The 13,296-nt window shown below is 41.0% G+C and overlaps 1 protein-coding gene across 1 annotated transcript in view; it reads right to left on the bottom strand.

The window, feature by feature from the left end:
• Positions 1-13,296, bottom strand: part of CEP290 (centrosomal protein 290) — a 284,715-nt gene that overhangs the window by 133,480 nt on the left and 137,939 nt on the right. Inside the window, exons 28-30 of the mRNA XM_077265451.1 lie at positions 11,485-11,636; positions 9,553-9,664; positions 2,651-3,106 (exon numbers count right to left, since the gene is read on the bottom strand). Of these exons, the coding sequence (XP_077121566.1) occupies positions 2,651-3,106; positions 9,553-9,664; positions 11,485-11,636 (720 nt within the window). The remainder of the gene's footprint in view (positions 1-2,650; positions 3,107-9,552; positions 9,665-11,484; positions 11,637-13,296) is intronic.

The following is a 13,296-nucleotide window of genomic DNA, read 5'->3' as shown; positions in this document are numbered from 1 at the left end:
CACACAAAATAGATCACTCTGCTTGTAATGACTCTATATAATACGTGTGTCACTTTTTGTATCGAAGAACTGAAATAAATTAACTTTTTGATGATATTCTAATTTTGTGCGAAGCACTTGTATCATTTTACCAATGTGCACAGTCTATAGAGTTCCAACACTTCAGATCCTATCACAACTATTCGTTTTCTTTACCATAAATCCCCAAACAGCTTTCCATACAAGGGAACGATCGATTAGCCCTGGTATACTGCCCCAAGAGCTTGTAGGTTTTATCTAGAGCTGATTGGCGCCAATTTTTACAATTTAAATTGAGTCTGTCACCCCCAAAATGATAACTAAACCACCTTTACGGGTATGTAGGGAAATGTGCCAAGCTAAAACCCATACCTGTAGTATAGCTTTCAGTGGGTAGTACAGCTTTCAGTGGGTAGTACAGCTTTCAGTGGGTAAGTTCGCATATAAAATAATTTATCTGACATGTAAATGAGGGGGCTGCAGGGCACCCTTGGCATGGCCAAGAATTCAGTGCACCATTATGCCCCCTCAGTTTGCATACAGAGCGCGGTCATACCTTGGCTCTAGACTGGCGACACTCAAGCAAACGCTGCCTAAACGCGATCAGATGCTTAGCATGGACACTGCAGCCACGCACACACGGTGTCATGGCGGCTCTCATCACGAGCTCCTGCGGCCACCGTTAGTAGCGAGCGGTGAGCGCCAGCAATAACACCATGTTGGCCTGCCTGCAAGGTCCGTGCAGAGCCGCTGATGGAGCACTCGCTTAATCAATGCTAAGCATTTTGGGTGTGACGGATTCCCTCTATTGAATCAACTATGTATGGTTCTGCGCTAGGAATGCCTTCGGAAATATGGCATTCAGTATAAACTTTATGTTTCGATCACTTTTTCATTCACCGATGCACTAAAAATAAAATTTAAAATGAGGGAACTCGGTTAAAAATAGTGTATGATTTTGTGTCCATAGCTCCTAAGCAGATGTTGCTGCAGACCTTGGGTATGTTCCTTTAGGGTAAGTTCACACTAGGCTTTTTTTCAGCGTTTTTTTTGGGGGGGGTTGCAGTACCAGCAAAGTCAATGAGATTTCAGAAATCTCATGCACACAGCTTTGTGCTTGTGCTTTGTATGTTTTTTTCACAACAGTCCATGTCACTTTCATGTTTTTCATTTTTTTTATCAACGATTTTCACCCATTGAAATGAATGGGTGGTGAAAAAATGCTGAAAATTTGCAGCAAAAAATGCAGGTATCATGTTTTGCTGCGGTTTTTGCGCCAAAACCCAATTCTGTAGAATTGTATTTTTTTTTGCGCTAAACTGCATGCACAAGATACAAATCTAGCATGCCAAAAACACAGCAAAAAAACACAAGAAAAATAAAGCAAAATCTGCTTTTTTTTCTGCAGCTTCTTTCCTTCAAAGAGGTCAGGTTTTGCTGCAGGAAAAAAAAATGCTGAAAAAACACCTAGTGTGAACTTACCCTTAGTCATGTGTTATACCACTCCATTAGGACTATTCTTTTCCATCCGCAGATAATAGAAGAGGGGTAAGATAGAGGAATTGGAATACATGGCTGCAGGAATAACACAGGATTTACTGGATTCAAGTTCACACTGCTCTTAAAGAGAAGGGTAGTCCCAACTCAGAAAGGTATCACCCATCCAGAAGATAGGAGGTAACTTGCTGGACGGTGGGGGCCCGACCTCTGGGACTCCCAACAATCCTGAAAATGATGCTCCACTAGAATGTCTCAATGGCCATGAGCACCACTACTCACTTCGTTGTCTATGGGATTGCCAGAAAAAGTGGTGCTGTACCCCGCCCTCTCTGGCAGACTGATAGACAACAAAGCGAGCGGTGATGTGTATACAAGTACTTCATTCCAACAATGTTGTGGGTCCCAATGTTAGATACCCAGCTATCAGAAAGCTATCACAACCCCTTTTAGGAGAAACTCCATTTGTATACAAAAAATAGGCGTGTGGACTAGAATAGTCCTCCCAAGGTCTTGTAACCAATATGGCAGCCAGGGCTGTGGAATCACATTATGTTCTAAATAGACACAAGAGACTAGGTGATAAAGCACAATAACCCCGATTAATCATTTGTGGGGGGTTTTATGTCACTTTTTTTTGTCTTGAGGTATTCGTTGACTTTTTTTGAGCCAAAGTCTTCAAAAGTTCATTAGTCAAAACTGACAAAATATTTCTTTGGCTTTATCTTTTTTTTTTTAATTTTTGCCAAATGGAGGAAACTACATGAAAATAACAGACTAACATAAAATGACTCAGATCTTGGGGTGGACAGGCCGAGACACTAGAGTACAAAGGCTACAAATTCTGTGACTTTCACAAAGTCCCAAATGATGAATCAGTACTTAAAAAAAACAAAGAGGAAAGATGAATTTGACGCAAACAAAACAAAAAAGGAAGCGCAAATGTAATAATGAATCGGTTCCTATGCTTCTCTATTCAGTTGGAGATGCACTATAAATGTACTAATGCAATTACAAAGGTAACAATAAATATTTCAGCCATGACAACGTCATAATCCCTGTCCACATACAAATATGAACACAGTTCTTCATGCTCTCCTATCCATACTTTTACAGTAAACCATATCTGACCAACCTTTTGTGCTCCCCTGGTATCCTTAAGAGTACTGATGAGTTCCTCTAAACCCTTCAGTTTCAGCTCTAGCTCGAGGGCTCGGATTTCTGTATCTTTGCGCTGTTGTTGAACTAGTTGCATTTCTTGGGTTGTCTTTAACTTGTCCTTCTGAAGTTCCATCAGTGTCTTTGAAAACTTCTCCTGCTGGGGTAATGGGAGAGCCCCGCTGAACTGTCTCCTCAAGGTCTGAATGGTATGACGGAGGTGTTTGGCCCGATTCCTTCCTTCCAAGCGGGCATAATACAGCGCCTGCTCCTTATCGTCAATCTTCTGCTCTAAACGTAAGCTGTAGGCCTCCATTTTCTGGAGTTTGCATGTGGTGGCTTCTAGCTTGGCTACAGCTGTAGATTCACTGATCTGAAGAGCTACAATCTGCTGGTGTAATTTCGCAATCAATGCTTTTTCATCAGTCTGATCCTACATATCAAGCAAACAGAAATTAATGAAGTGAGTAAAATGAAGCAGAACGGAGCAGAAGACAAAGTAGTTGTACACTGATTTTACAGTGTATTACAAAGAGATACACAAAAACAAAAAAAACTGTTCTTCAATCCCAACATAAGGAAATCCTGGTTTGCGTGCACCTAATGGGAATCAATGATGGCGACAGAACTTTCACTGGGTCTCCTTGGATCAGTACAAGCTGAATGTAAGCTTTGTTTTTCCCTACGTCTCAGTGGGTGAGAGACAGCATGTAGTTACATCCATTGCCATGTGGTCATTATAAAACAGCACACTGTGGCTTTATTAGCCACGAACATGCGTGTGAGCCACCATTCTGCTTAATATACTATTATGTTTTATTTAGAGTACAAAGAGTCTAAATTAAAGAAGAATCTAATAATAACATTTCCATTATCCGCATTCCGCCATCCTCACATTAACCCCTTTCACGAACTAAGACGCATAGGTATGTCATAGTTCCTGTCCTGACATTTGATGACAGCGTCGAGCCCATATCTTTTCCAGCACGACAGCTAATTTTATTAGCTGCCCTGAGCCCCTAACAGCCGCGGGTGGAATCGCGATCCACCTGCGGCTGTTAACATGTTAAATTCCGCTGTCAATCTCTAACAGCAGCATATAACACGATTGCGCTGGAAGTGCATCACAAAAATTTTTATTTTTCGCTGTACATAGCAGGGCCGAAGCCCTGCTGTGAGTAGCACAAGCGATCAGGCTTCAAGTCTCCAAAAGGAACTATAGAAGCAAGTAAAAAGTTGAAATGACAATTTTTAAAAAGTAATAATAATAAAAATTTGTTTAGATATGTTCAAATCACCCCCCTTTTGCCACATTCAAAATGAAACCAAAAATAAATACATATATTTGGTATCAAAATATAAACTAAATTAATCTGGTTGGTAAACGCCATTAAGAGAAAAAAAAAATCAAAGAGCCAGAATTACATTTATTTGGTCACCGCAACATTGGAATAAAATGCAATAACAGTTGATCAAAACACTGTAACTACCCCAAAATGGTACCAATAAAGCCCTCACCAAGCCCCAGATCGCAAAAAAATGGAGACGCTACGGGTCTCTGAATACGGCGTTTTTTTTTTTGTTTTTTTTAAGAAACGTCATTTTTCTTTCGCCACTTGATAAAAAAGAACCTAAACATGTTTGGTATTCATGAACTCGTAATGACCTGGAATGAAATAATGGCAGGTCAGTTTTAGAATTAATTGAACATGGTAAATAAACCCAAAATACAAATGTAGAACTGACCTTTTTTTTTTTTTTTTTTTAGGCAATTTCACCATAATTGGAATTTTTTTCTCGTTTTTCAGTACACTATATGGTAAGGTAAATGGTGTTGTTCAAAAGCACAACTCATCCCACAAAAAAAAACAACAAGCCTTCACACAGCCATAGTGACGGAAAAATAAAAAGGTCACGGCTCTGGGAAGAAACAAAAAACAAAAATGCCAAAAACTGAAAATTCCAAGGTCGTGAAGGGGTTAAAAGGAACCTATCGTCTCGAAAACCCCCATTTCCCTGCTTATATAGAGTTCATCTGCAGATAAATAGTGTTGCAATGCTGCCCAGCCAATTTACTGAAAGTGGGGCAAAGGGGAGAAAACTAACGTTGATCTTCCTGGGAGCCGCCGGATTTCAGTCATACAGGTGTGCACTGTAAGAACGCCCCAGCACACAGATCATGCTGCAGCGAATCTATGCAATGTTGCTTGTCAATGAGCTGGGATGTGCTGTGAGTGGTGGCTGTAATTCCTCCGTGCAAGCCTCCATGACTGAACACAGGTGGCTCCCAGATGAGAAGAACATTACTTTCTCCAGGCAGCTGCACTTTCAATACAGTATCTGAGTAGTAGGTCCCAAGACCTCCTACTCTCCTCCACACTTATTCGTTCCTCACACAACCGCCTCCAAGATTTCTCCCGAATATCCCCCATCCTCTGGAATTCCATGCCTCAACACGTCCGATTATCCACCACCCTCGGATCCTTCAGACGGAACCTGAAAACCCATCTCTTCAGGAAAGCCTACAGCCTACAATAACCGAGCCGCCACCTCACCACCGCCAGAGCCGCCGCCGCCTCACCCCGACCTTCTGTCTCTTCCCCACTATCCCATAGACTGTAAGTCCGCAAGGACATGGTCCTCTCCCCTCTGTACCAGTGTGTCACTGTAAACCTGTTTACTGTAAGTGATATCTCTAACCCTGTATGTAACCCCTTTCTCATGTACAGCACCGTGGAATTAATGGTGCTATATAAATAAATATTAATAATAATAATAATAATAATAATAATAATAATAGTATTGTAATGTTATTAACCTGCAGAAAAACCCTATATATTCAGGTAAATAGAATTTTATGAGGTGACACATTGAAAATTTGGGGTTGCAGCAACCAGTGAATTAATTTCACTTAACAATAAATAGTTAATTTTAAAACAAATCTGATAAAAAATCCCAGTGCACTCTGACCAATGTTATTCTAGGATTCCCTTCTCACCTGCAATTTTTTTCTCAGCTCAGATCAGGCTGAGAAAAAAAAATCGTAGCGTGCTTTAACTGTCCTTGTATCTCAAAACAAGAAAAAGACAAAAAGACTCACCAATGCAAGTCAATAGGTGTGATATATTTATTAAAAAAAATAAATAAATAAAAATAATCGCACAGCACTAGAACCATGCTAGTGCCGTCCAATTTTTACACACCCATGTTCTTGAAAACCCAAAATTTCATCAGCCGAGTACAGTAAAATCACAGCATGACCAAACAGAATAGAATAGATATATACACATAGAATACATAGATCTAAAGATCTGTCACATATATAATTAGTATAGTGCTTGTGTAGCTTACTGTACATGTACCGTATATACTCGAGCATAAGCCGAGATTTTCAGCCCATTTTTTGGGGCTGAAAGTCCCCCTCTCGGCTTATACTAGAGTCATTCCCAGGGGTCGGCAGGAGAGGGGGAGCGGGGGCTGTCTAATTATACTCACATGCTCCTGGCACGGTCCCTGCTTCCCCGGCGCCGCAGCTTCTTCCTGTACTGAGCAGTCACATGGTACCGCTCATTACAGTAATTAATATGCGGATCCACCTCCCATAGGGGTGGAGCCGCATATTCATTACTGTCATGCGCGGTATCGGTGACCGCTCAGTACAGTTAGAAGCTGCAGCGCCGGGGAAGCAGGGACTGCACAGCGCCAGGAGCAGGTGAGTATAATGGGGAGGGGAGCGCTGCACGATATTCACCTGCTCCTCGTTCCGGGCGCCGCTCTTTCTTCAGCGTCTTCTGCAGTGACGCTCAGGTCAGAGGGCGCTGTGACGTGGTTAGTGCGTGCCCTCTGCCTGAACGTCAGTGCAGAAGACGCTGAAGATGGAGTGGCGCCAGAACGTGGAGCAGGTAAATATTGAAAGTGCCGGGGGCCTGAGCGACGGAGAGGTGAGTATGTGATTTTTTTTTTTTTTATCGCAGCAACAACAAACGGGGCAAGTGTCTGTATGGAGCATCTTATGGGGCCATAATCAGCGTTTGTGCAGCACTATATGGAGCAAATATCTTTATGGAGCATCTTATGGGGCCATAATTAACGTTTGTGCAGCATTGTACGGGGGCAAATGTCTGTATGGAGTATCTTAAGGAGCCATAATCAATGTTTGTGCAGCATTATATTGGGCAAATTTGTCTATGGAGCATCTTATGGGGCCATTATTAACCTTTATGCAGGATTATATGGGGCATATTTTAATATGGAGCATCTTATGGGGCCATCATAAACTTTATGGAGCATTATATGGGGCTCCTGATTCAATATGGATATTCAAAAACACTTAACCTACTGATGTCTCAATTAATTTTACTTTTATTGGTATCTATTTTTACTTTTGACATTTACCGGTAGCTGCTGCATTTCCCACCCTAGGCTTATACTCGAGTCATTAAGTTTTCCCAGTTTTTTTGTGGCAAAATTAGGGGGGTCGGCTTATACTCGAGTATATACGGCATTTTATTACTTAAAAAAATTTCAGAAAAAATATGGCGTTGGATCCCGCAAAATTTTATTAATCAGCAGAGGGAAAGTGGACAGCTTTGGGCTGATGTTTATAGCCTATGCCTTTACTGGTCATTAAAATGCAGGAACCCCCCCAAAAAAAATTAAGTAGGGTCTCCCTATGATTAATAACCAGCAAAGGTTAGGCAGACAGCTGCGGGCTGATATTAATAGCCATGGATATTGGCCCCATCCCGGACTAAAACCATCAGCTCTCAGTCACCCCAGAAATTGAGCATCCTCAAGATGTGCCATATCTGGCACTTAGCCTTGCTTGCCTGGCGCGGTGGCAAGTGGGGTGATAGTATTTGGGTTGATGTCACCTTTCTATTGTCAGGTGACATCAAGCTAGGGGTTAGTAATTGAAAAGGAGTCTATAAGAAGTCCCCACTACTAACCCAGTAGTCAAATTGTCAAAAAACACCCAGAATAAAGTTCTTTATTTGAACAAATGCCACATACTCCTTTATTGACTATATATTAACTAAAATCGCTTATACTCACTTTACGCCCAATCCACTGAAGCCAATGTCCTTTGTAAAAGAATTAAAATAATTAACAACCATATCTCTCACCTGTCTGACGGGAAGATAATAATCCAATAAGCCCACGACGGGTCTGGCTCTGCTACAGCTAGATGGCAAGCTGAATTGTTGCATGATGTATAAAAATATCCAAAACATTCTACTTGCCTCTCCTGCTCCTGTGACCCTCTCATCGGCCACTGCCGCTCCCCCACCTCTCCATCTACAGCCGGTACATCTGGACTATAAGACACACTTCCCATTTTCCTCCAATTTTTTGGAGAAAAAAAGTGCATCTTATAGTCCGAAGGGTCTTTGAAGGGTGATATGTGTCATCGAGGTTGGTAACTTCGGTGATGCATGCTTTCCAAGCTCACTCCTGCACATATTGCGCTGAGAGAGAGTTATTAGGGCATTCCAGGGCCGGGTTTTACAAGCAGTCATAAGAGATGAGAGGGAATGACTGCGCACATAACCCCACCCCAGGGGCGTGGTTTGGCAGATAAAATGGAGACCAAGTGTCTCATTTAGGCTGTTTGCTTGTGCTTAAGGAAGTTTATGGAGCTAATAAAGTTGACTGGACATTTTTTTTTTTTTTTTTAAGAAAACCGCTTCCTGTGCCTACTTCAACCCGCAACGGAGTGACGGGATATGAAACCAGTAAGCAGATGTGAAAACAGAAATAATCATCAGTTACATAGAGCCATTCCTTGTTTAGTTATTTTTTTATGATTCAAAGTATTGATCATTTTTAGCTGCAAAGCTTTTGCATACAAAATGAAGCAGATGCAGGGCAGTCTCTAACACTGGACCCCCTATTACTATTACAGTCAAGAGAGAGGAACCGCTAAATAAAAGCAGCTCCCACTCCATCACATAGCACCAAAGTTATTAAAAGTAATTGCAAGGCTGAATAAAATATTACTGCCACTGGCATCCCAGGCGCCATAACCACACCGGGCATCTGTCTTTAGACAAAGGATTGTCTGTTTATGTAAGAAACAAAAAAAAAATCTGTAAAACCTGAGCTATATTTATTTGGCGCTTAATAATAATAAGAACTGGCGTCTTCTTTCAAATAATAAACTTTTGTCGTGCCCATCTATGGAAACAACACATTTTATTTGCATTGAATCGATGCCATGTACTTGTTAATCTATTGCACATTAATCAGATCGTAAAAGGAGATATGTTTTGCTTTTTAAGAAGTGTAATTAAATGGTAAATATAGGAAATATAATAATGCTCCACATATCTTCATGCTTTTATGGTCTGCCAACTATGTGAGGTGAGTATCAATAAAAAAACACAAATCAATGAAGTGAGAATGCACTGCACAGATTTTATGAAACATAAATTCTGTTTTAAAGCACCCTAATATTAGACAGCTGCAGAAGTCAATACAAAGTGAACCAAAGTTAAAGGAGTTACAGTTTTCGGGAAATAGTCCAATCCAAAAACCTTAACATAAGCTGTTTTAAAGAGGTTTCCTAAGTTATGGAAAATGCTGCACTGAAGCAGCATTATGGATAAATCAAAAAAATAATAATTAACGTCTGATCTAGCACATCGTACTGCCGGTATGCAGTTTACATTGGCCGCAGGCATCACCGCCTGTACACCACATGTGACATCTGCAGCCAATCACTGGCCTCGGTGTACTTGGGCTGTATAGTATACATACAACATTGGAATGGAGGGTGAATATTGCTTGGTTTTAGCAGTAATGGTGCCTGTGTGCAGAATATACCAGAACTTGGGAAATCCCTTCACGGAGAAGTTGCACATGATTTATACTACACACCTGAAAATCCAAAACTTGTTTCCGGAGGGACTCCACTTCTTTTTCTCTTGACTGCTGTCTACAAACTAGTGTTGAAACTTGAGCTTTGGCTATGTCAGAAACACTGCGTAATCTAATGCAAACAAGATAGCAACAAAAATCATCAAAAGGACGGTTTGGTCAGAATTTCTAATCAAGCCAGATGTCACAAACTATCAAAAGTATACTAAGCGGCTTTTAATAAAGCTTCTATAGTTTAGAAGATGATCGGATACCCCAATTTTAACATCATGGATGACATTGTAGATAAAGATTATTTTAACCTACAAGTAAAATGGTATTACTTCATGGAGCAGCACGATGTCTCAGTGGTTTGCACTGCAGCCTTGCAACGCTGGGGTCCTGGGTTCAAATGCCACCAAGGACAACATCTGCAAGGAGTTTGTATGTTCTCCCTGTGTTTGCGTGGGTGTATCTCTTTACAGAGACTGTCCTGAAAGGTAGCAACAAGCTCTGAAATGGTTGTCCAATGAAAAACATCAGGAAATGGTGCATTTGTTGCAGCCTGTATTCTCTGCAATGATTATATACTATATTGATAAGCTCAAAGGAATATTCTTTCAGTACTACAGCGGCTATACTGTAAAAACCACTACATACAAAGTACCATATTTTTCAGACTATATAAGGGGATACGTCATATTGTCTGGATTTACCTTATATTTGTCCCTGAGGATATTTCGGGGCGTGGAGAGCAGTGAATTTTTTATAGAGAAAGAAAAGGAATGTGTAATTAAAATGTACCTATTATTCCATACAAATTTAAGAATGTACGTTGGGTCAAAGTGTGATGTTACAACCAGTGGGACCCACTAAATCCCAGTTAGTGGTAGATGTAGAAAAATCAAATTGAATCAATTGGGATTCTTGACCATTGTCACTTTAATTTATTAGTCAAGTTAATTCCCATATTGTATAAGGTGCCGAGTTTTAGGACAATTGGGTAGGAAACAATATTAATAATAATATTCTAACCAATATGATGTGTGTATATCAGTAATAGTGCTTGTAGATAGACACACTGTCACTAGGGACACCAACTTGATTTGTGTGTGCAGTTATAAGAGATGACTGCTTGCCATTGCGGCACCTTCACATATAGTCTCGCATTATCAAATGTAGGACACACCAATTCAAGTAGATACACGCGGTTTAGATGAAATGACAGGTTGCTACTATAGCTCCTCAGAACGCGCCACTGTCAATAGGTAATTGAGCACAGGCGGCGGAGGTGATCACATGCTGATATATTGAAGCATCGTGTCCCCTCATCAGACCACACGTAGGTGGGTGAGCTGGCTATCACACGAGTTGGAGCGGACTCACAGCGCTGAGCTGTAGCGGCACACCAGGATTCCCTTTCCTTATGTCAACCAATTGTACAGACTCTATGGCTTGTGCACCAGGACATGTGTCCCTGACGTGCGTTTGCCAGTATGCCGGCGTTTTACACATTGCCTTTCTTTCGCTATCTAATATTTACAGTCTACTGGTGGTGTACAACTTGTGTAATCTTGTCCTATGAGATTTGATAATATAAATACTGCAGTGAATATTCTGGCAGATGACCTCAGCATGTGAGGGTGCAAGACGGTGACAACATGTGCTGCTTACACGTTGCAGACATCAGAACAGGACGCCGCTGTGAGGGGGTGGAGGGAAGGTAAGTAGAATTGTTTATTTTTTTGTCTGTACAGTGTGATGATGACCATGTAAACCAGGATGGGGATGGGGGCCATGTATACCAGGATGCGGATGGAGGGGGCCATGTATACCAGGAAGGGGGTGTACATGTGCAATAACATTTTATTATTGCACAATATTGAAAGATACATAAGAACAAAGTAATAAATGATTGAAAGCACACAATAATCCAGCTAACCTCATACTTACTTTGAGACTTCGACTGCGAGCTCTGCTTCACTTTTTTCCAGTTCCATAATTCTTCTTCGATCGGCATCAGACACTTCTTTACTTACACTGTCTGCAAGCTCATCCCTTAATGCTTGTTCTACCTTTTGTGCTTCAAGGTTGACTTTAGTAAGCTGAGAAAGCAAAACATATAACTGATATGACAATAAAGGAAATAGAAATATTTTACGCCAAGGTCAAAGAAAACAGCAGAGCCTATTACTGGATCCATCTATACGTAGACAGTGAAATCAAATCAATGATAAAGTGGCTATTGAAAGCTCTACAAGTCCATGTACTATTGCAAACAATATTATTGACACTCCCCTTGTAAATTAGGTAGATTTTGAAAAAATAGCTCAATGCAAATACTATACATTTTTCTAAATTCAACATAAAATACCACTTTTAGAGGGATTTAGTCAGTAGGATCAACCCTCCTAAGCCGTTTATATTGGCATCTAGGTCATAGGAAGCTGACAAAAATGGTACCTTGATATCTGCGATCTGATGTCTTATTCCACAGAAATCCACTTTTTTTCTTAATATATAAATGAGCTATTAAGATGAACCCCTCACACTGAAGAAGAGCAGTAACCTCAGGAGAGCAGACTGTCAGTCACTACATGTCTCACACTGCTAACGCCCCCACTTCATTTAAAATAAGCGCTGTAGGCAAATTCTCACAGAGATCTGTATTCAGCCCATAAATCTTAACAGCTCATTTTCATATGACCTACATGCTTACATACAGTGGGTACGGAAAGTATTCAGACCCCTTTAAATTTTTCACTTTTTGTTTCATTGCAACCATTTGGTAAATTCAAATAAGTTCATCTTTTCTCATTAATGTACACTCTGCACCCCAACGTGACTGAAAAAAACAGAAATGTAGAAATTTTTGAAAATTTATTAAAAAAGAAAATCAGAAATATCACATGGTGATAAGTATTCAGACCCTTTGCTCAGTATTGAGTAGAAGCACCCTTTTGAGCTAGTACAGCCATGAGTCGTCTTGGGAATGATGCAACAAGTTTATCACACCTGCATGTGGGGTTCCTCTGCCATTCTTCCTTGCAGATCCTCTCCAGTTCCGTCAGGTTGGATGGTGAACATTGGTGAATAGCTATTTTGAGGTCTCTCCAGAGATGATCAATTGGGTTTAGGTCAGGGCTCTGACTGGACCAGTTAGGAATGGTCACAGACTTGTTCTGATGCCGCTCCTTTGCATTTTAGCTATATGCTTATGGTCACTGTATTGTTGGAAGGTAAACATTCGGCCAAGTGTGAGGTCCAGAGCACTCTAGAAAAGGTTTTCTTCCAGGATCTCTCTGTACTTGGCCACATTCATGTTTCCTTCAATGGCAACCAGTCGTCATCCTGTCCCTGCAGCTGAAAAACACCCCCATAACATGATGCTGCCATCACCATGTTTCACTGTTGGGATTGTATTGGGCAGGTGATGAGCAGTGCCTGGTTTTCTCCACACATACCACTTACAATTATCACCAAAAACGTCTATCTTTGACTCATCAGACCAGAGAATCTTATTTCTCAAAGCATGGGAGTCCTTCATGTGTTTCTTAGCAAACTATGCGGGCTTTCATATGTCTTGCACTGAGGAGAGGTTTCTGTTGGGCCACTCTGCCATAAAGGCCCGACTGGTGGAGGGCTGCAGTGATAGTTGACTTTGTGGAACTTTCTCCCATCTCCCTGCTGCATCTCTGGAGCTCAGCCACAGTGATCTTGGGGTTCTTCTTTACCTCTCTGTTGTGAATTTGCTTTTTGCTCCCT

This window comes from Ranitomeya variabilis, chromosome 5 (genome assembly GCF_051348905.1).
Source record: "Ranitomeya variabilis isolate aRanVar5 chromosome 5, aRanVar5.hap1, whole genome shotgun sequence".
NCBI classification, from domain to species: Eukaryota; Metazoa; Chordata; class Amphibia; order Anura; family Dendrobatidae; genus Ranitomeya; species Ranitomeya variabilis.
Note: the sequence above shows the minus strand (reverse complement) of the source record. Positions and strands in the feature narration are given on the sequence as shown.